The sequence below is a fragment of the Saimiri boliviensis genome, chromosome 2 (genome assembly GCF_048565385.1).
Source record: "Saimiri boliviensis isolate mSaiBol1 chromosome 2, mSaiBol1.pri, whole genome shotgun sequence".
Taxonomy (NCBI): domain Eukaryota; kingdom Metazoa; phylum Chordata; class Mammalia; order Primates; family Cebidae; genus Saimiri; species Saimiri boliviensis.
In genome coordinates this window covers 77,976,349-78,002,279 of record NC_133450.1, presented here as the reverse complement: position 1 = coordinate 78,002,279, position 25,931 = coordinate 77,976,349, and the positions used below count along the sequence as shown (strand labels likewise).

Below are 25,931 nucleotides of genomic sequence, written 5' to 3'. Positions count from 1 at the left end.
GCCTGGGCAGCGGCCCTGGGCGCACTCAATGTCAACCGCGCCAAGCTGCGGTTCCGGCGCTTTGGGCGCCCCTGAGCTCAGAGTCCGGGAGTCATGGCGGCCGGCGGTGCAGCCCCAGGTAAGTTAGCCAGGAACAGGTCTCCGGCCAGGCGGACACTCTCGGAAAATGAAGACCAGAGCAAACAGGAACGGGGCCAAGAGGCGGAGGCAGCGGGAGGCGGCAGCAAGACCCAGGATGCCAAGGACGCCGAGTTCCTGCAGCCCCGGGTCCTGCGCCAGGCCTGGGCGCCGCCTCCCCACGCCCCTCGGCGGCGAGCGCTTCCGAGGTCACGTGCCCGGGACGCGCGGGTCTTCAGGGGGGAAGCCAGGCGCACGTCCGGAGGTGCCGAGGAGCCAACCAGCCCAAACTTCGGGGGAAATGACTCCTCTCTGCCCCCGCCCCGCGCTGTGCCACCATTTCCTGCCGTCTCTGCTTCGCTCGGCGATGCAAAGCGCGCGAGGCGCACGGCAGAGGGCCGAGGCCGGGGGACTCTCCGGGCCGGGCCCGCCCCTCGGCCGCGCCGCGCAACACGGGACGCCCCAGCCGCTGTCCAGCGCCGGCCGCCTGAGCCGAGGCTGCCGCGGAGCCAGTACAGTCGGGGGCGCGGGCGCCTGGCGCCCTGGCGGGGGAGGAGAGAGGCGTGCGAGAGGCCCCGGCAGCCCGGAAGGAAATCCTCCGGCTAGAGAGGGTGGGGGAAGGAGGGCGGTGAGCGGCCTCCGTGCGCGCAGGGGGAGTCCATTCGGGTCCCCTGACGGAGGGGGCCGCTTTCTAGTGTGAGCGCGATGCCCCAGGAGCTGCCCCCAACGTCGGCTTCGCGCGCTGAATGTGGAACGTTGACTGGGACCTGGTAGTTTCCGAACCCAAACTTGCTTTCCGAGAAGGGCTTCTAGCCCACAATGTGAATCCTGCCTCCCCTCCCAGCCAGAACGGTGGACTCGTCCCGCAGGGGGCGGTGGGTGGGGAGGAGCTAGCGGGAAATTTTGGTTTGGGCGAGTTTCCTGCGACGCCGCTTATCTTAACGTTTTCTTGTTTCCCGGGCGTTCTCCGCGTTCGCCTTCTGGCTGTGCCATGCCCTCCTCTGAAGAGACACCCGTTTCACCCAGCAAGCGGGCCCGGCCCGCAGAGGAGGGTGGCATGCAGCTCCGCTTTGCCAGGCTCTCCGAGCACGCCACGGCCCCCACGCGGGGCTCGGCGCGGGCCGCGGGCTACGACCTGTACAGGTGAGCGGGCAGTGCCGAGCGAGGAGGCTGGGGAGGGCCGGCCATCCGCAGCCTCAGCGAGAAAGTCACCAAAGGGATGGCAGGAACACGCTAGCTGTAAAAAGGACTTCTGCCTTTCTTCATGTCGAATGTTTTAGCTTTCATCTTTGGCATAGAGATTTCGGCAGAGTGCAGAATAAGTAAGAGAGCTATACAGTGTCTACCAAGACGTTACTTTGCAACAAACCCTTCCAAAATGGAAGGTAGAGATTGGGAAGGCACGGGGTGGCTTCTGAGTGGCCTGAGGGTGATGCTGTGCTCAGTAGAAAAGCCGAGGTGAGAGCCTGGATGTGAGCGTGAAAATACCTAAGAATAGAATTAAGCATGCATCTGCCTTAAAGAGCTATTTTCTATGCATTCATCTGGCCCCAGGGCGGAATTTCAAAAGACTTCCGAATAGGAAAGGCAGAGCTGCCTGTAATACTACCACACTTTCATCTCTGCAGCAGGTTTTACCTGTACCATAAACTTTCCCGTTTGCTATTTAGTCCTCACAACAATCCTTAAGTAGATTAGTGTTACGTTTTACACAGGTGGGAGTTTGTGAAGAGCTGAATTGATCTGCCCAGAGGTTTCAAGATAATAGAATATTTTTCACCCTGAATTTCGGGCTTTTTAAAAAAAATTTGACCACCGTACCCAGTTCTTAGAACCATTAAGGTAGGTGAAAAGTAATGCTGAAAGAGGAGGAGAGTTTATTATATCACTAAATCCCCAGCACTGGGATTTATTTTAAATTATCTCAGGTAATTTGAACATGAGAGCTATTGGTCTAAACACGGGAGGAGAGAAAGGAGTGCGTGATGATAGCAGCAGAAAAGAATGGAGAGGGAAATTAGGGATGGACAATTGTAGCTGGAAAAACTGTACAGTCTCTTAATTTTAATGAGTAAAAGTAGTGTGATGTAGTTTGACTAGATCTTTCCGAAGTATATCTTGGAGCACTTTTGTGAGTCCTAGGGGAGTCCTTTTTAAGATACTTGTTTCCTGATAAACACAGGTGACTCTCTGTCCTGAAATTGACATGGAAATAATGTATCTCTATAATAAATTAGGGCTTAACTATTTGAAGAGGGATTTCAGTGAAAGAAGGGGAAGTGTAGTACTACTTTACCAGACTTCATTAAGGTCCCCAAGGTAAACTTTCGGTCTGCTCATTGTAAAATCTCTTAATTTTCTACCCCGGAGAGGGCCACAGTAATAGCAAGAATGGCAGCATTTGCTGTTTGAGGAATTCCGTTCCTTAGCAAGAGCTATCTCCACGTGCTGTTCACAGAGATCAGCTCTCTCCTTCAGCCAGGAAGTTCATGGCTTAAGCTTGGTAAACTATCGAACCCAGCCTGACAGATACAACACAGTTCTTTATCGTTCTTATTTTGTCCACCCTTTTTCTCCTTTCCTTCTGCAGATTTTCCCTAATCACGTAGATGATTGTGAGAATAAAATGAGTTAATATATATATATAAACCAATTAGAACTGTGCCTGGCACATAGTAAAGGCTTAATGATAGCTATTGTTGGCCAGTATTTGGCCTTTTTTCTTGGTTCTTTCTTCATTTTTTTTTCTTTTCAAACTATGGTAGTAAAGCATCCACCTTTTCAAAGTATGCCTTTGTGCCCCTTCATGCTAATAAGTACCTCAGTTTCCCAAAAAAACTTCTGTTCAGGGACAAATATTTACAATGTTGGCGTCTCTTCACACCATCAAAATTACAGAGAATTATTTTATCTAAAGCTGTCATTTTAATAAAAGAAAATAGCTACCTCTGCCTTCTTCATAAACTTTTAAGATGAATTGGGAATTCTTAGCAAGGTTGATTTTAGAAACTAAATTTGCATTAATTCATTAAATATATTGAAAGCAATTTTATATGCTTGGTCACAAACAAAATATAAAACCGGTTTTATAAGTAGATTTGCATTTACTTTCTTTCAATATTTTCTTAGTGCCTATGATTACACAATACCACCTATGGAGAAAGCTCTTGTGAAAACAGACATACAGATAGCGCTTCCTTCTGGGTGTTATGGAAGAGTAGGTAAGTCATTTAAGAAACAGGTACTATTTGTCAAGCTCTCCTTTGTGATACATTCTTCATGTTTCATTTGGGGTAATAAGCAGGTAATACTGCTTGGGCTGTGTCCCCATTTGTGATAGCAAATGCACTGTTTGAAAGGCTTCATTTACATCTCTGCTTTGCCTCTTTTTGATCCTTTTATTTTTCTCCTTCCTCACTGGAGCTTTTAGGTTCACATTGGGCTAGGAGGTTGTTCTGAGAACAAGACGTTTTATATTATGAGAGTAAAACTTATAACCTTGTTGTGGTCCTAGAGTGTGTAAGCCTATTTAACCTTTTCTTGTTTGGCCATGGGGTTAGGGTAAGGAATACTCTTCAGTGTTCTAGAGGGATTGGAAGGAGCTAGGACAAAATGGTGTACCAGTCAACAGTTTTGATTTTTCTGGAGTGGATCAGTTGTTACCAGAGTTCTTTGCAAGAGCGTAAGTTCTTTTTGACTAACTTCAGAGTAAATATAAAGGAGCCCGTGGAACTGTGACACCCTCCTGTGGGAAACGGAGCTAGGCTGGCACTATCTTACTAGCCATGAGTGGGGAAACTGCCAGTACTTCAGCTCCTTAAAGATAACAAGATGGGCTCTCATCTTGTTATCTAAGATGGGCATCATTAATTGCATTTTTAAGACTCTTTTCAGGGGAAGGGGCCGAAGATGGAGTGAAATAAAGGTCGTTTCAGAAAGAGGCAGCATTACTGACAAAGTGCCTGATTTAAATTATTCTAAAATAAAATACTAGAAGTTAGGATAATTAATTACAGGTGTGATGCTTGGGTCAGCAAGTATAAGGTATAAACTTAGCTCTTTTTTTCATTTTTTAGGATTAAAAAGTATGCTAACATTCAACCAAATAGACTTGGTTTTTGGTATTTTACTTAACTGATATTAGCCCATTTATCTTACTCTGGTTCATATGTTTCCTACAGGCATGTCTTTTGGCATCTGAATCATGAATAGTGGGGTCTCAAGTTCTAGAATGTGCTCTGCAATTTGGTTAGATTTGTTCCCTTCTCCCTTCTTCGTCTCCCTTCCTGTCTACGTTGTACATGTTGTGGTATCCCATCTTAAAACCAAAGTTCGACTCTACTACTTCTGTCTCTTTCTCGGTCTCTCTGATTCTCTCTCTCTCTCTCACTCACTCTCTCTGACACTCTCTCTGACTCTCTTCTCTGACTCTCCGCCTCTCTCTCACGCTCTCTCTCTCTGACTCTCTCTCTCTCTGACACTCTCTCTCTCTGACACTGACTCTCTTCTCTGACTCTCTGCCTCTCTCTCTCACGCTTTCTCTCTCTGACTCTCTATCTCTGACAAAAAATAAAATAAACCCACAAAAAAACAAAACAAAACAAAAGCAAAACAAAAAAAACTGAAGTCTTCTTCCTCGGTACTGTGTTCCTGCCAGCCACATTCCTCTTTGTTCCCCTTTGAGGCTAAACTTCTTGAAAGAGCAGGCTTCAGTTGTTCCAGCTTCCTCACCTTTCAGCTTTAATTCTAGTAATTGTTCTCCCATGTCTACACCACCAGAAATTCTCCGTTGAAGTCACATGGGAGTGGTTTGTTAGTTTTGAATTAAAACCTTTTAGAATTTTTCTTTTTTTGAGACAGAGTTTCGCTGTTGTTACCCAGGCTGGAGTGCAATGGCACAATCTCTACTCACCGCAACTTCCGCCTCCTGGGTTCAAGCAGTTCTCCTGCCTCAGCCTCCCGAGTAGCTGGGACTACAGGCGTGCACCACCATGCCCGGCTAATTTTTGTATTTTTAGTAGAGACGGGGTTTCACCTTGTTGACCAAGATGGTCTCGATCTCTTGACCTCGTGATCCACCCGCTTCGGCCTCCCAAAGTGCTGGGATTATAGGCGTGAGCCACCGCGCCCAGCCCTAGAATTTTTCTAAACTATTATTTCCAACTTTGGTAATACAGTATGATGAATATATTCTTTAATTTAAAATGATGTGCTAAAGTTAAGATGAAGATGTCGATATGATAGGTGAAGAGAATGACATGCTTAAATTGCATCAGCTATATCTAGCATAGCCCTTCCCACTTTAAATAACCAATGTCTCCTTGTTTCTTAGCTCCACGGTCTGGCTTGGCTGCAAAACACTTTATTGATGTAGGAGGTAATATATTTCCTTTTTTATTTTGTAAATGTTTGCAAGTATTTTTGTCTTTGTTTGAAAGGTAGTGTTCAAATGACAGATTTTATTTTTAAGAAAATGATTTTTTGTTGTGACTTGCCTCTTTAGAAATTTCCATATATGAAGTAAGACAGTTATGATAAAATTTCAAGTAGTATTTCATGTCTAATTTTTAAGTTACATTATGTAAAATGCATGTTGTTTTACTAATAACCTGCCTAGGCGCTATCTGACAAATGGGTTTTTTGCCTTGGTTTAGTGATAATCTGCATTTTGTCAAAAATGACTATTCTTAGAGGAAAGCTTGTTATTACAAGAGAAGGAAAAGTTTGCAATTATTTTAAGCAATTACATTTTTAACTACCAACTTAATTTTAAAAATAATTACCTAATTAATAATGACTTTAATGAGGTGATAATTTTTGAGTATTTAAGCAACAGAATTGTAGAAAATGCAAGTCTATCTTGTAACAATTTTCTTACCTTGATAGGAAAGCTATCTGTCTATAGCAAAATACAAAAATGTCTTTCCCTGAAGTCAGGAGAGAAAACAGTTTTCTCTAAATTTGTCAGGAGAGTCCTTTGTGGTACCTGTTTCCCTTATAATAAAGTCTTTCTCATATCTCCTAAAGTTAACACTACCTCATGTGGTACCTTTCATGAAGAACCCTCAGTATCTTTTTTTTTTTTTTTTAAATTTAAGTTCTGGGGTACATGTGCAGAATGTGCGGGTTTGTTATATAGTTGTACACATGCCATGGTGGTTTGCTGCATCCATTCCCTCCCCTTGCCTCCGTCATCTACATTAGGTATTTCTCCTGATGTTAGTCCTCCCCAGTGCCCCCACCCCCTGCTAGCCCTTCCCTAGCCCTCCAACTCTTGACAGGCCCCAGTGTGTGATGTTCCCCTCCCTGTGTCCATGTGTTCTCATTGTTCAACACCCACTATGAGTTAGGACATGCTGTGTTTGGTTTTCTGTTCTTGTGTTAGTTTGCTGAGAATGATGGTTTCCAGTTTCATCTATGTCCCTTCAAAGGACATAAACTCATACTTTTTTTTTATGGCTGCATAGTATTCCATGGTGTATATGTGCCACATTTTCTTTATCCAGTTTATCATTGATGGACATTTGAGTTGGTTCCAAGTCTTTGCTATTGTAAACAGTTCCACAATAAATATACGCGTGCATGTGTCTTTATAGTTGAACGTTTTATAATCTTTTGGGTATATACCCAGTAAAGCGATTGCTGGGTCAAATGGTATTTCTATTTCTAGATCCCTGGGGAATCACCACACTGTTGTCCACAATGGTTGAACTAATTTACACTCCCAGCAGTGTAAAAGTGTTCCTATTTCTCCACATCCTCTCCAATGTCTGTTGTCTCCTGACTTTTTAATGATCACCATTCTAACTGGCATGAGATGGTATCTCAGTGTGGTTTTGATTTGCATTTCTCCAATGACCAGTGATGATTATTTTTTCATGTATTTGTTGGCTGCTTAAATGTCTTCTTTTGAAAGTGTCTGTTCATATCCTTCACTCACTTTTTGATGGGGTTGTTTTCTTGTAAATTTGTTTAAGTTCTTTGTGGATTCTGGATATTAGCCCTTTGTCAGATGGCCAGATTGCAGAAATTTTTCCCATTCTGTGGGTTGCCAGTTCACTCTAATGATAGTTTCTTTTGCTATACAGAAGCTCTTAAATTTAATTAGATCCCATTTTTCTATTTTGGCTTTTGTTGCCATTGCTTTTGTTTTGTTTTGTTTTGTTTTGTTTTGTTTTTAAATTGCATTTTAGGTTTGGGGGTACATGTGAAGAATATGCAAGATTGTTGCATAGGTACACACGTGGCAGTGTGATTTGTACCTTCCTCCCCATCACCTACATCTGGCATTTCTCCCCATGCTATCACTCCCCAACTCCCCACCCCCCACTGTTTTTCCCCTATTTCCCCCCAACAGACCCCAGTGTGTAGTGCTCCCCTCCCTGTGTCCATGTGTTCTCATTGTTCAACACCAGTCTATGAGTGAGAACATGCGGTGTTTGATTTTCTGCTCTTGTGTCAGTTTGCTGAGAATGATGGTTTCCAGGTTTATCCATTTCCTTACAAAGGACACAAACTCATCATTTTTGATGGCTGCATAATATTCCATGGTGTATATGTGCCACATTTTCACTATCCAGTCTGTCATTGATGGGCATTTGGGTTGGTTCCAGGTTTTTGTTATTGTAAGCTGTACTGCAGTGAACATTCGTGTGCATGTGTCCTTATAGTAGAAAGATTTATAATCCTTTGGATATATACCCAGTAATGGGATTGCTGGGTCAAATGGAATTTCTATTTCTGGGTCCTTGAGGAATGGCCACACTGTCTTCCACAATGGTTGGAACTAATTTACACTCCCACCAACAGTGTAAAAGTGTTCCTGTTTCTCCACATCCTCTCCAGCATCTGTTGTTTCCAGATTTTTTTTTTTTTTTTGAAACGGAGTTTCGCTCTGGTTACCCAGGCTGGAGTGCAATGGCACGATCTCAGCTCCGCAACCTCCGCCTCCTGGGTTCAGGCAATTCTCCTGCCTCAGCCTCCTGAGTAGCTGGGATTACAGGCACGTGCCACCATGCCCAGCTCATTTTTTTGTATTTTTAGTAGAGACGAGGTTTCACCACGTTGACCAGGATGGTCTCGATCTCTTGACCTTGTGATCCACCTGCCTCAGCCTCCCAAAGTGCTGGGATGTTTCCAGATTTTTTAATGATCGCCATTCTAACTGGCGTGAGATGGTATCTCAATGTAGTTTTGATTTGCATTTCTCTAATGACCAGTGGTGATGAGCATTTTTTCATGTTTGTTGGCCTCATGTATGTCTTCTTTTGTAAAGTATCTGTTCATATCTTTCACCCACTTTTGAATGGGCTTGTTTGTTTTTTTCTTGTAAATCTGTTTTACCTCTTTGTAAATTCTGGATATCAGCCCTTCATCAGATGGGTAGATGGCAAAAATTTTTTCCCATTCTGTTGTTTGCCATTTCACTGTAATGACTGTTTCTTTTGCCGTACAGAAGCTGTGGAGTTTGATTATGTCCCATTCGTCTATTTTGGCTTTTGTTGCCAATGCTTTTGGTGTTTTGGTCATGAAGTCCTTGTTTATACCTGTGTTCTGAATGGTTTTGCCTAGATTTTCTTCTAAGGTTTTTATGGTGTTAGGTCTTATGTTTAAATCTTTAATCCATCTGGAGTTATTTTTTGTATAAGGTGTAAGGAAGGGATCCAGTTTCAGCTTTCTGCATATGGCTAGCCAGTTTTCCCAACACCGTTTATTAAATAGGGAATCCTTTCCCCATTGCTTGTTTTTGTCAGGTTTGTCAAAGATCAGATGGTGGTAGATGTGTGGTGTTGCTTCTGAGGCTTCTGTTCTGTTCCATTGGTCTATATTTCTGTTTTGGTACCAGTACCATGCTGTTTTGATTACTGTAGCTTTGTAGTAGAGTTTGATGTCAGGTAGCATGATACCTCCAGCTTTTTTTTTTTTTTTTTTTTAAACTTAGGATTGTTTTGGCTGTGTGCACTCTCTTTTGGTTCCATATGAAGTTTAACATGTTTTTTTTCCAATTCTGTGAAGAAAGTCAGTGGTAGTTTGATGGGGATAGCATTGAATCTATAAATTACTTTGCGCAGTATGTCCATTAGGAAGAATATTGATTCTTCCTAACCATGAGCATGGAATGTTTTTCCATCTGTTTTTGTCCTCTCTTATTTCCTTGAGCAGTGGTTTATAGTTCTTCTTGAAGAGGTCTTTCACATCCCTTGTTAGTTGTATTCCTAGGTATTTTATTCTCTTTGTAGCTATTGTGAATGGGAGTTCACTCATGATTTGGCTCTCTGTTTGCCTGTTACTGGTGTATAGGAATGCTTGTGATTTTTGCGCATTGATTATGTATCCTGAGTCTTTGCTAAAGTTGCTTATCATCTTAAGGAGCTTTTGTGCTGAGATGATGAGCTCTTCTAAATATACATTCGTGTTGTCTGCAAAGAGAGACAGTTTGACTTCCTCCTTTCCTCATTGAATACCGTTTATTTCTTTTTCTTGCCTGATTGCCCTGGCCAGAACTTCCAATACTATGTTGAATGGGAGTGGTGAGAGAGGGCATCCTTGACTTGTGCCAGTTTTCAAAGGGAATGCCTCCAGTTTTTGCCCATTCAGTATGATATTGGCTGTGGGTTTGTCAAAAATCGCTCTATTTTGAGATAACGTTCCATCAAAACCTAGTTTATTGAGAGTTCTTAGCATAAAGTGCTGTAGAATTTTGTCAGAGGTCTCTGCATCTATTGAGATAATCGTGTGGTTTTTGTCTTTGGTTCTGTTTATGTGGGATTACGTTTATAGATTTGCATATGTTGAACCAGCCTTGCATCCCCCGATGAAGCCTACTTGATCGTGATGGATAAGCTGTTTGATGTGCTGTTGGAATCGGTTTGCCAGTATTGTATGGAAGATTTTTGCATCAATGTTCATCATGGATATTGGCCTGAAATTTTCTCTTTTAGTTGTATCTCTGCCAAGTTTTGGTATCAGGATGATGTTGCACTCGTAAAATGAGTTGGGAAGGATTCCCTTTTTTTGTATTGTTTGGAATAGCTTCAGAAGGAGTGGTACCAGGTCCTCTTTGTACCTCTGGTAGAATTTGGCTGTGAACCCGTCTGATCCTGGACTTTTTTTGGTTGATAGGCTATTAATTGCTGCCTCAACTTCAGACCTTGTTGTTGGTGTATTCAGGGATTCAACGTCTTCCTGGTTTAGCCTTGGGTGGTTGTAAGTGTCCAGGAATTTATTCATTCTTGATTTACTGGTTTATGTGCATAGAGGTGTTTGTAGTAATCTCCGATGGTAGTTTATATTTTTGTGGAATTGGTGGTAATATCCCCTTTATCATTTTGTATTGCAGCTATTCAATTCTTCTCTCTCTTATTAGTCTGGCTAGTGGTCTATCTATTTTGTTGATCTTTTCAAAAAACCAGCTCCTGGATTTATTGATTTTTTTTTTTTGAAGGCTTTTTTTGTGTGTCTGTCTCCTTCAGTTCTGCTCTGATCTTAGGTATTTCTTGTCTTCTGCTAGCTTTTGAGTTCTGTTTGTTCTTGCTCCTCTAGTTATTTTAATCGTGACATTAGGGTGTCGATTTTAGATCTTTCCTTGATTCTCATGCGGGCATTTAGTGCTATAAATTTCCCTCTAGACACTGCTTTAAATGTGTCCCAGAGATTCTGTTACATTGTCTCTTCATTCTCATTGGTTTCAAAGAACATCTTTATTTCTGCCTTCATTTCATTATTAATCCAGCAGCCCGGGAGCAGGTTGTTCAGTTTCCATGTACTTATGCAGTTTTGAATGAGCTTCATAATACTGAGTTCTAATTTGTTTGCCCTGTGGTCTGAGAGACTGTTTTAATTTCCCCATTCTTCTGCATTTGCTGAGGTGTGATTTACTTCCAATTATGTGGTCAGTTTTACAGGAAGTGCAATGTGTTTCTGAGAAGAATGTATATTCTGTGGATTTGGGGTGGAGAGTTCTGTAGATGTCTGTTAGGTCTGCTTAGTCCATATCCGAATTGAAGTCCTGCATATCCTTGTTAACTTTCTGTCTCGTTGATCAAATATTGACAGTGAGATGTTAAAGTCTCCCACTGTTACTGTTTGGGAGTCTAAGTCTCTTTGTAGGTCATGAAGACCTTGATTTATGTTTCTAGGTACTCCTGTATTCAGTGCATATGTATTTAGGATAGTTAGCTCTTGTTTCATTGATCCCTTTATTATCATGCAATGCCCTTCTTTGTCTCTTGATTTTTTGTTGGTTTAAAGTCTGTTTTATCAGAGACTGGGATTGCAATCCCTGCTTTGTTTCGCTCTCCATTTGCTTGGTATATCTTTCTCCATCCCTTTATTTTGAGCCTGTGTGTATCTTTGCATGTAAAATGGGTCTCCTGAATACAGCACGCCGATGGGTCTTGACTACCCAGTTTGCTAGTTGGTGTCTTTTAATTGGGGCATTTATCCCATTTACATTTAAGATTATTGTTGCGTGTGGATTTGATCCTATCATTTTGATGCCAGCTGGTTGGTTTTTTTTTGTTTTTTTTGTTTTTTTGAGACGGAGTTTCGCTCTTGTTACCCAGGCTGGAGTGCAATGGCGCGATCACGGCTCACTACAACCTCCGCCTCCTGGGCTCAGGCAATTCTCCTGCCTCAGCCTCCTGAGTAGCTGGGATTACAGGCACGTGCCACCATGCCCAGCTAAATTTTTGGATTTTTAGTAGTGACAGGGTTTCACCATGTTGACCAGGTTGGTCTCTATCTCTCGACCTCGTGATCCACCCGCCTCGGCCTCCCAAAGTGCTGGGATTACAGGCTTGAGCCACCGCGCCCAGCCTTGTTTTGCCCATTAGTTGATGCAGTTTCTTCATAGTGTCCTTGGTCTTTACAATTTGGTATGTTTTTTGCTGTGGCTGCTACTGGTTGTTGCTTTCCATGTTTAGTGCTTCCTTCGAGAGCTCTTGTAAGGTAGGTCTGGTGGTGATGAAATCGCTCAGCAGTTTCTTGTCTGTAAAGGATTTTATTTATCCTTCACTTACGAAGCTTAGTTTGGCTAGATAAGAAATTCTGGGTTGAAAATTCTTTCCTTTAAGGATGTTGAATATTGACCCCCACCTCTGTTTTGACTTGTAGGGTTTCAGCGGAGAGATCTACTGTGAGTCTGATGGTCTTCCCTTTGTGGGTAACCCGAGCTTTCCCTCTAGGTGCCCTTAGCATTTTCTCCTTCATTTCAACCCTGGTGACTATGACGATTATGTGTCTTGGGGTTGCTCTTCTTGAGGAATACCTTTGTGGTGGTCTCTGTATTTCCTGAATTTGAATGTTGGCCTGCCTTGCTAGGTTGGGGAAGTTCTGGATAATACCCTGAAGAGTGTTTTCCAATTTGTTTAATTCTCCCTGTCACATTCAGGTACACTGATCAAATGTAGATTTGGTCTTTTCACATCATCCCATATTTCTTGGAGGCTTTTGTTCTTTTCACTCTTTTTTTCTCCCATCTTGCCTTCTTGCTTTATTTCATTGAGTTGATATTCAATCTCTGATATCCTTTTTTCCATTTGATCAATTTGGCTATTGAAACTTGTGTATACTTCACGAAGTTCTTGTGCTGTGTTTTTCAGCTCCATCAATTTGTTTATGTTCTTCTCTACGCTGATTATTCTAGTTAGCATTTTATCTAACCTTTTTTTCAAGGTTCATAGTTTGCTTACATGGGGTTAGAACAATGTAAGAGCGCCTTTAGCTCAGAGAAGTTTGCTTTTACCCACCTTCTGAAGCCTGCTTCTGTCAATGCATCAAACTCGTTCTCTGTCCAGTTTTGTTCCCTTCCTGGTGAGGCGTTGTGATCCCTTGGAGGAAAAGAGGCGTTCTTTTGGCGATTTCAGTCATTTTGTGCTGGTTTCTTCCCATCTTCTTGGATTTATCTACCTTTGGTCTTTTCTTTGTTTTGTTTTGTTTGTTTGTTTGTTTGTTTTGAGACGGAGTTTCGCTCTTGTTACCCAGACTGGAGTGCAATGGCGCGATCTCGGCTCACCGCAACCTCTGACTCCTGGGTTCAAGCAATTCTCCTGCCTCAGCCTCCTGAGTAGCTGGGATTACAGGCACGTGCCACCATGCCCAGCTAATTTTTTGTATTTTCAATAGAGACGGGGTTTCACCATGTTGACCAGGATGGTCTCGATCTCTCGACCTCGTGATCCACCCGCCTCGGCCTCCCAAAGTGCTGGGATTACAGGCTTGAGCCACCGTGCCCGGCCTACCTTTGGTCTTTGCATTGGTTACTTTTGGATGGGGTTTCTGAATGGACGTCTTCTCTGTTGATGTTGAAGCTATTTGTTTTTTAGTTTTCCTTCTAACCATCAGGCCCCTCTGGGGCAGGTCTTCTAGAGGTCCACTCCATACCCTGCTTACCTGAGAATCACCCACGGGCTGCAGAACAGCAAAGATTGCTGCCTGTTTCTTCCTCTGGTAGCTTTGTCCCAGAAGGGTGCCCGCCAGATGTCAGCCAGAGCTGTCCTGTACGAGGTGTCTATTAGGATAAACAGGGGTCACGGAGCCACTTGAGTAGGCAGTCTGTCTCTTAACAGAGCTTAAGTGCTGTGCTGGGAGCTCTGTTGGTCCTTGAGAGCTGCTGGGCAGAGGTGTTTAAGTCTGCTGAAGCAGGATCCACACTGACCCTTTTCCCAGGTGCTCTGTCCCAGGAAGCTTTTTTTTTTTGACGGAGTTTCACTCTTGTTGCCCAGGCTGGAGTGCCATGGCGCGATCTCGGCTCACCGCAACCTCCGCCCCCTGGGTTCAGGCAATTCTCCTGCCTCAGCCTCCTGAGTAGCTGGGATTACAGGCACGCGCCACCATGCCCAGCTAATTTTTAGTATTTTCAGTAGAGACGGGGTTTCACCATTGTTGACCAGGATGGTCTTGATCTCTTGACCTCGTGATCCACCCGCCTCGGCCTCCCAAAGTGCTGGGATTACAGGCTTGAGCCACCGCGCCCGGCCCCCAGGAAGCTTTATAAGTCCCTGACGGGCTGCTGCCTTTTTTCAGAGATGCCCTGCCCAGCAAGAAGGGAATCTGGTCACAGTCTGCCTGTAGAGGCTTTGCGGAGCTGCTGTGGGCTCCACCAGGTTGTTGTGTAAACTTCCAGGCATCCTTGTTTATACAGGTGAGTTTAGAACTGCCTACCCAAGCCTCAGTAGTGGTGGATGCCCCTCCCCCCACCTTTCTCCAGTGTCCCAGGTTGCGCTCAGACTGCTGTGCTGGCTGCAAGAATTTCAAGCCAGTGGCTCTTAGCTTGCTGGTTTTTGTGGGGGTGGTACCCACAGACCCAGATCGCTTGGCTCCCTGGCTTTAACCCCCTTTTGTTCAGGGAAATGAGCACTTCTGTCTTGCTGGCATTTCAGGCGCCACTGGGGTATGAGAAAAAAAAACCTACCTACCACAGCCACCCAGTTTTGTGCTGGAAACCTGGGGTGCTCGTATTGTAGGCATGAGAGGAAATCTGGTCTGTGGGTTGTGAAGACCGTGGGAAAAGCGTAGTATCTAAGCCAGAGTGCCAGTGTCTAGAAAAGTCCCTATTGGCTTTCCTTGGCTAGGAGAGAGAGTTTTCCGGCCCCTTGTGCTTCCCGGGTGAGGAGGCAGTGCCCCACCCTGCTTCCCTTTGCCTTCCTTGGGCTACTCTCACTGTCTAACCAGTCCCAATGAAATGAACCTGGTACTCTGGTTGGAAATGTGAAGATCACTCGCCTTCTGGATCACTCTCTGTTAACTGTGAACCGGAGCTGTTCCTATTCATAGGCCATCTTGGCGGAAGTCCCTTCTGTAGGATTTCTAACCTACAGAGCTACCCTCCTTATTGTAAGGAAATTTCTGCTTTCCTTGCTTCAGATCTCCTCTGACTGGGATTCAGACCCCAGTCGTGGTCCCTGTATACTGACCCTTTATCCCATCAGTAGTGAATGTTTCATTTAACAAGATACCTTGGCCCCCAGATAAGTAGGTGTGCTGGATCTCCTTCTCCACCCATTTTTACAGAGCTACTTTATGGAGGCTTTTAAACAGATCAGGAAACTGGCTCAGAAATGAGTCCGCATGGATATGTGGTAAAAACTGGAATCTCGGTGTGATTCCCTCCCCTTGTTCTTTCCACTGAAATTAAGTGTGGAGATTACCCTGCTGCATCCCCCTCACCAACTAAACACTGTCCTGAATTAGTTCACTTTTACGTGGCACTGCGAGGGCTAACTAAGCACTTAATGAAGTCTGGCTATCCTAGACCTACCCCTCAGTCGTAACATTTGGCGTCTGTGGTGTCTCTCCAGTGTCACTAGGTGGCGCTGTGGGACAAGACAGGACTCCAAAAGTACATAGTTCTGTCTCAGGGACTAAAGGGGAGCTGAGTTTTACATAGCAGGGATGGAAATTGACAGCCACTCTTAGGTTGAGGAGTCCTTGGGCTCTGTAAGTTATGCCTGATGTCCAAAAATGCTTTCACAAGGTCAGCTATGTTATTTGGGACTGTCACTGAAGGATATCAATGATTGTACGTATTTTTAATGAAGTTTCAAATGACTGTGCAAGGAATGGGAGCTTTGGAATAACAACTGGATTTAGGTCCCAGCTCTGTCACTAACTAGCTATGTCTTAACCTTTCTGAGCCTCAGTTTCCTCTTCTTACCGAGGAACTTAGTGCGTCAGCCTCTGAGAGGTGGGAAGATTAAATGATAATGCATAGGAAATATATAGTGCTTGGCGCATAGTAGATTCTGTGAGGTATAATTTCTATCCTTAGTGACTTCACAGATTGTTTTTATGTGTAAACTTTTTCTTTTTTTCGGCGTTGTTACTAATTTTTGCTCTGTTTAAAACAACTTGCTGGAAAAAACTTTATGTAAAAGAACGGAAAGTTAGTTTGCCTGGTGTTTGGTATGGTGTTATTCATAAAATCACATTGTGGTATGTTCTTGGATGCAGAGAATCTTAAAAATGCCCCTTAGGCACAAGTTTATCATAATTGGCAACAGTTTTTATTTCTGAAGAGAGATGTTCTTAGAAATCCCAGGCTGTAAATAAGGGTCAAAGGGAAAAGTTGAGCATGCAGGATTCTGTTCAAAATTCACATCTGGTAGGTGTGGATAGTTTTTCACTAAAAAAAGGTTTCCAACAAATGACATGCCAAACTCTTGACACAGTAAAACTTTTGCCTGAAGTCAGTTAATCACTCTGCCAGTTCTAATGCATGATTTTTCCAGTGATAACTTCAAGATACTTTCTGCCTTCTCTGAGGAGAAATATCCCTGATACTTACATCCCGTAAGCAGAGAAGGCTTTTCTTGAAGGTCACATGGCAATTGGGTAGTAAATGAATTGGGAACTGCTGAAATTTTGATACCTTCAGCACTGATGGTAAAAAAAAAAAACAACTATTGAGGGCCTTTTTTTCTGCCATACATTTTAATTGACTTCAAATTTCTTAATTTCTTTTAATCAGTTAAGGGTTATTCACATTTTTATGTACCACACATAAAATTGGTTCTGATACAACTACTTTACAGATACATAGCAGAGGCCTTTACTAAAAGGAGTGTTTTTGTATGTTAGAAGATACTATAAAGCCAATAAGCAAATATTTGCAACTTCTATAAAAAAGAACAAATGAGAAAAAAACATGAAAATATAGACAAGGACATTCAAATGTCCAACAAACAGGAGGGAAAAAGTCCAGCCTCACTAGTCATCAAAGAATGAGAAGTAAGGCAATGAGATAACCATTTTTTATTCATCATATTGGCCAGAATGTAGGAAATTGCTGCCATCAGATATTGACAAGGATTTTGGAAATGGGCATTTTCAAATATTGCTGATGGAATCTTTTTTTTGCAACCTATTTGATGAAAATAAAAAGCATGAATGTACAAAGATGTATTTAAGGGCTGCTTCATTTATTATAGCAAAATGTAAAAGCAGCCTGTGTCTGCTATTATATAAGAAAATGGTTACATAGAAATAATGGTACATGTTGGGCGTGGTGGCTCATGCCTGTAATCCCAGCACTTTGGGAGGCTGAGATGGATTGATTGCTTGAGCCCACGGGTTTGAGGCTCATTTTGAGCAACATAGGGATACCTTCTCTCTACAAGAAATAAAAAAATTGGCCGGGTGTGGTAGTGCCTATGCATCCGGAGGCTGAGGTGGGAGAATCACTGGAGAGTGAAGCTGTAGTAAGCTGCGATCCTACCACTATACTCCAGCCTTGGCAACAAGTGAGACCCTGTCTCAAAAAAATGAATAAAGGAAAGAGAATGGTACTGTATTTCCATATCTATGATCCCGTAAATAGAAAAAAGTAAAATAGTTTGTAAGATATATATCTGTAACGTTGGCTACCTCAAGGAGGGTAAGAGAGTAAGTTTTTACTTTATGCGTATTTGTATTATTTTGGTTATTTTAAAAATTTTTGAATAAAGTAGAAACAGAAAAGTTCAGAAGTCAGTCCATATTGTCTTTCTCTAAGTCATTCAAGACAGATAAATTATTAGCCTGTACCTCAAAATCTCCCAGCCTGGAAATTCTCTAGCCTACTGTGGCGATTTTTTTTTAGCATGGAACAACATGTTATGTTGAGGGGTTTCTTCAGTAAATCTAATTTAAATTGTCCCTGCAGTCAACATTTTTAATATATAATGTGGAAAACAGCTGAGAGAGAATGGTACTGTATTTCTGTATCTATGATCCTCTAAATAGAAAAAAGTAAAGTAGTTTGTAAGATATATTTCTGTAACATTGGCTACCTCAGGGAGGGTAAGAGAGTAAGTTTTTACTTTATATGTATTTGTATTATTTTGGTTATTTTTAAATTTTTGAATAAAGTAGAAACAGAAAAGTTCAGAAGTCAGTCCATATTGTCTTTCTCTAACTCATTCAAGACAGATGAATTATTAGCCTGTACCTCAAAATCTCCCAGCATGGAAATTCTCTAGCCTACTGTGGCCATTTTTTCTAGCATGGAACAACATGCTATGTTGAGGGGTTTCTTCAGTAAATCTAATTTAAATTGTCCCTGCAGTCAACATTTTTTATACATAATGTGGAAAACAGCTGATCTCATCTTTATATCAATTTTTTTTTCATAAATATTAAGGTCTAAATTAATGGCCAACTGAGTGTGGGGAATAAACCAGGGATTGGTATTCGAATTGGTCAAGTTCAATAATTGATTGTTTCCTTCAGACCAGACAGTAGATGAACTGCCTTTGTTACTTTTCTGCCCAGTTTTATACTCACCCTTGTTCTCATAAAAATGCATCAGGAACCTTTAAAAAGCGCTAAAGTTCAGATTCACTTGTCTCTAGTCATTCGTTCATAAAGCACAAGAGTTCATTTAAACTTATGTTGTAATCCATTCGGAAAATCTAAAATGTTTTTGCTGAGTGTTTTTCCCCGTGGTGGACCTAAGGGTTTGCTTTTTCCCCCCGCCCGTATTTGAGAAAATTGAAAGGGTATTCTTAAAAAAGGGGGGTGGGTATGTTTTGGGGGTTTTGGTTTGTTTTTCTAGTTAGCTTTCAAATAATTAGGAGTGTGGACAGATAGCATTACTCCCCATTGAGCTGAACACGTGATTATTTTTATTTCATATTTTTTCCTTCGTAAGGGTTTTTGTTGAGGATAGGGTGTTAAGAGGTTAAGATGTGATGTGGAGCTGTATTCAGTTAGATTCATGTGAGTCCTATCCAGCCTTTCACAAACTGAGGGTGAAAAATTAACATGTATAGCAGGAAATTTGGGGTGGGGGGATGAAGAGGACTGACTACTAATTGGTAGGGGATTTTCGGAGGGAGGGTAATGAAAATGTGCTGTAATTGACTGGAGATATTTGGCCAACTCTGAATACACTATAAACTATGGAATTGTACACTTAAATGGATGAATTGTATGCGTTGTGAGTAATTTATCAATTAAAAAAAAATGAAAAGGCTTGGTGCACCTGCATTATCTGTGTTGTGTTTATAGAAATATTTTAAATTCTTGGCTTAAAAAAATAAATGCGAGCAAGTTTGGTAAGTGTAACTCTCTGGGCTGTGTCAGGCACCTGGCTCAAGTCTCCCCTGCATAGATCTTCTCCCTGTGTTCATGATCTCAAGCAAGTGTTGGTTACACATAAAAAGTTGTACTCATTATGAAGCCTCTGTGCTACTGTCTTTTGAGAAATCATGCTCTAAGAGAGGATAGTCGTTCAAATTAAAAGGAGAGGAAGGTTATAAACTGAAAAGTTCAGCTTCATTTTTAGTGTAAAAATGGAATGTTCTGATATTTGCAAGATTGCTGCCTAACAGTGTCAGCGTTGATTTATTCAAATATTGCAGAGCTTTAGGCTTTTCGACATTTTTATTTACGACTCAGTCATATTTCAATATGGGTATTAGCAGGAAGCTGATACCTGGAAAAAGCCTTTAAAACCCAAATTGTAATTTTCTTCCAGTCTTTTTGGCAAGTGTGCGGTGCTTAGACAGTAGGTTGGAGATGGTCATTGCTACTCCCAGCGTAAAATAGGAAATGGTTGCCATTTGATAAAGAGTGACAATTTGGAAAATTAGGACCTGTTTTCTGAATTTTTGTGTTTTAGTAATACTGTTTTCTTGGTTTTAAGGCTTTATATAGTACCAGGGCAAGAGTCACTTATTCAACTGTACGAATAAAAATCTCAGAGCTACCTAACAATGATTTTAAGATAATCTTACACCTCTAGTATTCCAATAGGAAAAATCGAGATACTGTTATTTTTCTTTTCTCTAGCTGGTGTCATAGATGAAGATTATAGAGGAAACGTTGGTGTTGTACTGTTTAATTTTGGCAAAGAAAAGTTTGAAGGTATGTTAAATATATGCATTCACCTAATTTTAGTGAATTTTTGGAGTCATGTATGTGTGAATAATATTGACTCCTTTAATTCTCATTGAATAAAACAGGATGTAGATGTGTCAATAACGTCAGTAATAAACTGTTCTTTCTTTGAAGTCAAAAAAGGCGATCGAATTGCACAGCTCATTTGTGAACGGATTTTTTACCCAGAAATAGAAGAAGTTCAAGTAAGTGTTATAAAAGCTTTCAGAGAATAAGTGATATAACCCCTTAAGTGAAGAAATACATGTCATCTTGAGGGTTTAATATGCTGTATGACTAAACTTAGGCAAATTTGAAATACTAGTTTTGAATTTCTTAAAATGTTTTTTATGTAGGTGTGTAGTATTTGGATAAGTTATTTAAATATCTGAACTTCTGATATTTTCTTAGAATTTTTTAGTTATCCAATATTCTAATTTATGGAACTTTTTAGAATTTAATTTTTTTCTTTCTGTAATCTCCCTTTTGAAAAGATGACATAGCAGGAGAATTCTGGCTATATCATTTTTCTTAGGAGCTAGAGAGGAAAACTGAAAGAGGTTCTAAAAAAAAAGCGGTGACGCTTTACCACCTTTGTATCTTTCAGGCTTTGGATGACACCGAAAGGGGTTCAGGAGGTTTTGGTTCCACTGGGAAGAATTAAAATTGAAGCCAAGAACAGAAAACCAGAAGTCATACCTTTTTCTTAAAAACAGAGAGTTTTTGCTTAAAGTGTTTTGGTGTTTTGTACTTCTGTAAACTTACTAGCTTTACCTTCTAAAAGTACTGCATTCTTTAATTTTTTTTTTATGATTAAAGAAACTTTGTTTTTGTAAAGAAACTTTGTTTTTCTGCAATTGATGGTTGTATGTGAACTGCTTTATAGTTACCTGATGTAAACAGTGTCTTCTTAAAATCAAATGTACATCGATTACAGAATTTAAAAAACTATTATTTAACTCAAATGATACCCATTGAGCAACTTATTTTGCTTTAATTGCTTTAAATCTTAAGCGATACTTTTTATTCAGTAAACCTAAATTCTTTCACAGGTATAAAATCTTGCAGAAGCTGAACTAAAAGAACTAAAAGTGAATAGGAGAGATTGAAGTTATTTCTTCTTCTGTTCTCTCCAGTAGTCTAAAAACTTTTTAATCTTAAGATTCTTTGTGATGAGGATGAGAAAAGAATCCTCAGCTTATTTCTCCATTATTAATCTTTGTTTGGATAAATCCTCTATTGACTGTGTAGAGGTGTGTTTGTGAAAGACTTGTAGCTTGGTGATTTGTTACCTTTCCTTTGTTCCCCTGAATTTCATCTCATTAGGCAAATTGTACTGTTGTAGTTAATGAGTTTCCCTCAGGGAAGTAGCAGTAGGCTGTAATCAAGAAAATATGCCTTTTATAGGGATAAGACAAATAATGTATACTTCGGCTACCAGATTTTTCCATCTCACACGCATAACTTGAGTAAATACATACAAGAAGCATGTCATTGCAGATAGGGGACTGAGTCTGTGGCCTAGCTTGATTAACATATTTTGGCAGTTTCTGCTAGTGTGCTTTCTTTTCTTCACTGTATTTTTCTGATTCCTTTGTATCAGGGTTTTGGGTGTCACTTAGGTTTTGTCCATCAGATTCTATGAGACACCAGACATCGTTCTGAGGATGTGGGTCATACTCATGGAGTGCTTCCGGAGCAATCAGCTCGCTCAGCCACCCAGGTTCTGGAAGCACAGGCTTGTGTTTCTTCTTTACTGGTGATTCTCCAGTCCATTTAATACCCTGCAATGTAATTGTCCATCTGTGGGTTACAATTCATTAATGAGTCGTGAAATCAACTCAGTGGGACATTGCCAGCATTTTTGCATACTGCGTTGGGCTAAAAATTATTTCTGTTGTCAATAAAATTTAAATGTTTTTCTCCTGAACCAGAATGGATTCTGTTTTGTGCAGCTGAACTGTGACCAATATTGAGTAACTCTTGAGCAAGAACAAACAGTATTACGTGGTTACTGAGAGATACGGTCTTAGTTTACACTGTTAATGTTAGTTACCTCTTACAGAAAGTCTGCTGTAAGAGGCACTCCATAAACAGCTGGGTTTTTGCTTGTACTGGAGAGAGTAGATAAAGCCCATCGTATAGATGACAGAAATAGGCTCAGAGAGGTTTAGTAACCTGCATAACATTTTAGTTAATGGTGATCACTGCCTTTTTTGTGCTGCTATATCTGAGTTGGCAATTTACAGAGAATGGAAATTTATTCTCAGTTTCGGAGGCTGGGAAGTTCAAGATGAAGGCTCCAGTAGATTTATCTCTGGATCCAAGATGGTGCCTCATTTCTATGTCCTCCAGAGAGGAGGAATGTTGTGATCTCACATGGCAGAGGACTAGAAAAGAGCCACTCCCGCAAGCTCATTTTATAAGGGCACTATAAGGCATTCATAAAGGCACAGTCTTAACGCTTTCCATTAGGCTCTGCCTCCTAATACTGTTGCATTGGAGACTAAGTTCCCAGCATAAATTTTGGGGGACACGTTGAGACCAGAGCAGTGACTTAAAATGCAGGGCCTTATGCCTTTAAGTCCATATTTGCAGTATCTTCCGTCTCTTCCATGTGGTAGAGGTAGAGAATGTAGCGTAGAAGTCACGGTTTAATTTGTTCATACCCAGAATGTTTCCGTCTGTGTACCATGCTTAAAGGAACTGTTCAGATATGAAGCTGCTCTGGAAATTAGAGACTTGGAAAATGCCCATGGGGTTACATGAAAGACCCAGAATGTTTTGTTTAGAGAAGAAATGTATTGGGAATGGGAGGAATATGGGGGAAGAGGTTGCTATTCAAAGTCCCTGGGATATGTTAGATGTCCTTATAAAGACTTACATGGGACCAGGTGCAGTGGCTCACGCCTGTAATCCCAACACTTTGGGAGGCCAAGGTGGGCGGAACACTTGAGGTTGGGAGTTCAAGACTAGCCTGGCCAATATGGTGGAACCCCATCGCTACTAAAAATACAAAAATTAGCTGGGGATAGTGGCATGTGCCTTTAACCCCAGCTACTCAGGAGGCTGAGTCAGAATTGCTTTAATCCGGAAGGCAGAGGTTGCATTGAGCCAAGATCACACCACTGCACTCCTGCCTAGGTGACACAGCAAGACTCTGTCTCCAAAAAGGACCTCAGATGGAGTTAGCCTTGTCACGTGACTTGGACTAGAAATAGGATCAGAGGACTTAATCTAGTATAGGAAGATGGTGGCATAGGGGCAGACTCACAGAACTTCCCTAAAATAGCAAAATTAATGAAATTAAAGTATATGCCATATAAAAGAAAACGGTTTAGGATTATTGGAGACTTATTTTTCTTTGTTATTTCTATAAAGTTTGAATATAGTATTTTTGCCAGGTGAAATAATGAAATTTAGAAAACACACAAAACAAGTTTATAGTGAATAACTACAAAATAAGAACATCTGAATAACCGTTACCAAAGTGACCCAGCAGAATATCGCCAGTTTGCCAGAAGTATATTCCTTCTACGTCATGTACCACCCTCTAGGGGCAAGCCTTCTTTTGGCATTTAAAGTAATTTCCTTTTCTTTAAAGTGTGCAACCTAAGTAAGCCTAAGTTTCGCTTTGCGTGGTTTTGAACTTTATCAATGGAATCGTTAATTTTGGTGTCTTGCTTCCTTTCCTTAACAGAGATTTTATCCGTGTTTCATGTGGCTGTAGTTCATTTATTTTTCTTACCTTATAGCGTTCTGTTGTATTAATGCACCACAACCTTGCATGCCTGATAAAAACCTACCTTGGTCATGATGTATTATTGTTTTTTTTTTTTTTTTCATTGCATTTTAGGTTTGGGGGTACATGTGAAAAACATGCAAGATTGTTGCATAGGTACACACATGGCAGTGTGGTTTGCTGCCTTCCTTCCCCTCACCTGTATCTGTCATTTCTTCTCATGCTATCTCCTCCCACCTCCCCACCCCCCGTCCCTCCCCCATTTCCCCCCAACGGACCCCAGTGTGTAGTGCTCCCCTCCCTGTGTCCATGTGTTCTCATTGTTCAACACCCGCCGATGAGTGAGAACATGCGGTGTTTGATTTTCTGCTCTTGTGTCAGTTTGCTGAGAATGATGGTTTCCAGGTTCATCCATGTCCCTACAAAGGACACGAACTCATCATTTTTGATGGCTGTGTAATATTCCATGGTGTATATGTGCCACGTTTTGATGTATTATTGTTATTGCTGAACTTGGTTTGCTCATATTTTGTTTAGGGTTTTCTTTTTTATCTATGTCCATAGGAGAGATTGGCCTATAATTTTTCCTTCGTCACACTGTATTTGTCAGCTTTTGGTACCAAAATTATGCTACTTTCATAATGTGAATTGAGGAATATTCTTTCTCTTCCACTCCCCTGCCTTCCTCCCCTCCCATCCTTTCTCCACTTTTCCCCTCTCCTTCCCTCCCCTCCTGTCTCCTACCTCCAGCGCCTCTACAGTTTCTGACTTAACAGTTTGAAGAGTCAGTCAGTTGTCAGTCAAGCCCTAGACAGGTTACGTGCTTTTCCTCTGATTTGGTTTAAGATTATGTGTTTGTATATATGTCTTTGGCTTTGTGCAGTTGCACTACTAAGGCATAGATTACCATTTATTTTTGGGGGATTCACTGAGTCTCTTAATCTGTGTACTGATATCTTTTATCAGTTCTGGAAGACCTCAGCTTCTTTCTCTTCTCTGCATGTTTTATTGTAACATTCTGAGATGTCTGCTCAAATTACAGTTATAGTGGCTCATTCTCACTTCAGTTAAGGGACACGTTTCTACCCACTACAGATACAATTAATACTTTTTTTCTTTTCTTGTGATGTCTTTGTTTTTGGCATTAGGGCCTCATAGAATGAGATGGAATGTTTTCCCTCTGCTGTTTTTGAGTTTGTGAAGATTGTTTTAATTCTTTAAAGGTTTAGAATTTACCAGTAAAACCATTTGGGTCTGCACAATTCTTTGTGGAAAGCTTTGATTACCAATTAAATATATTTAATTGTTAATAGTCTGTCCAGATTTTCTATTTCTTCTTATTTTGGTAGTTTATCAGTCAGGGTTCTCTCAGAGCGACAGAACTAATAGGGGGTGTGTGTGTGTTTGTATGAGTGTGTGTGTGTGTGTATGCACACCTTTATATATACATGTGCCTCTATATATGTATGCGATATATAGAGAGGCATATGTTTGTATATATAAAGGGGAGTTACTAAGTATTAACTTAGACCAGGTGTCCCCAAACCTTTTACACAGGGGGCCAGTTCACTGTCCCTCAGACCGTTGGAGGGCCGCCACATACTGTGCTCCTCTCACTGACCACCAATGAAAGAGGTGCCCCTTCCTGAAGTGTGGTTGGGGGCTGGATAAATGGCCTCAGGGGGCCACATGTGGCCTGCGTGCCATAGTTTGGGGACGCCTGACTTAGACGGTCACAAGGTCCCACAATAGGCCATCTACAAGCTGAGGAGCAAGGAGAGCCAATCTGGTTCTAGGGCAGGAAGCATCCAGCACAGGAGAAAGATAGAGGCTCGAAGGCTAGGCCCATCTTTGCTTTTTCATGTTTTCTGTCTGCTTTGTATTTGCTGGAAGCTGATTAGATTGTGCCCACCAGATTTAAGTGTGGATTTGCCTTCCCCAGCCCACTGACTCAAATGTTAATCTCTCTTGGCGACAGCCATGCCCAGGATTAATACTTTGTATCCCTCAATGCAATCAAGTTGACACTCAGTATTTACCGTCACAGGTAGTTTGTGTCTTTTTAGAAATTTTTCCATTTCGTCTATGTTATCTAATTCCTTGGCATACGCTTGTTGATAGTGTTCTTATCATCCTTTTAATTTCTACAATGTCAATAGTAATGTACCTCTTGTAATTTGAGTCTTCTCTCTTTCATTCTTGGTTAGTCAAGATA

General features: G+C 41.4%; 1 protein-coding gene across 4 annotated transcripts; it reads left to right on the top strand.

Moving 5' to 3' along the window:
• Positions 1 to 50: 50 nt before the first annotated feature.
• Positions 51 to 21,904, top strand: DUT (deoxyuridine triphosphatase). 4 transcript variants are annotated; one of them, XM_003928886.4, is made up of 7 exons: positions 51 to 118; positions 1,125 to 1,260; positions 3,247 to 3,338; positions 5,450 to 5,494; positions 19,888 to 19,962; positions 20,110 to 20,180; positions 20,582 to 21,904. In XM_003928886.4, exons 1-7 carry the CDS (start codon positions 94 to 96, stop codon positions 20,636 to 20,638), a joined length of 501 nt encoding a protein of 166 aa, XP_003928935.1. In that variant the 5' UTR covers positions 51 to 93; the 3' UTR covers positions 20,639 to 21,904. The 4 variants fall into 4 exon arrangements, with proteins under 4 accessions (XP_003928935.1, XP_010337797.2, XP_039325167.2 ...); XM_010339495.3 differs by having other exon boundaries at positions 94 to 382; XM_039469233.2 differs by lacking the exon at positions 51 to 118 and adding an exon at positions 167 to 629.
• The last annotated feature ends 4,027 nt before the right edge of the window (positions 21,905 to 25,931 follow it).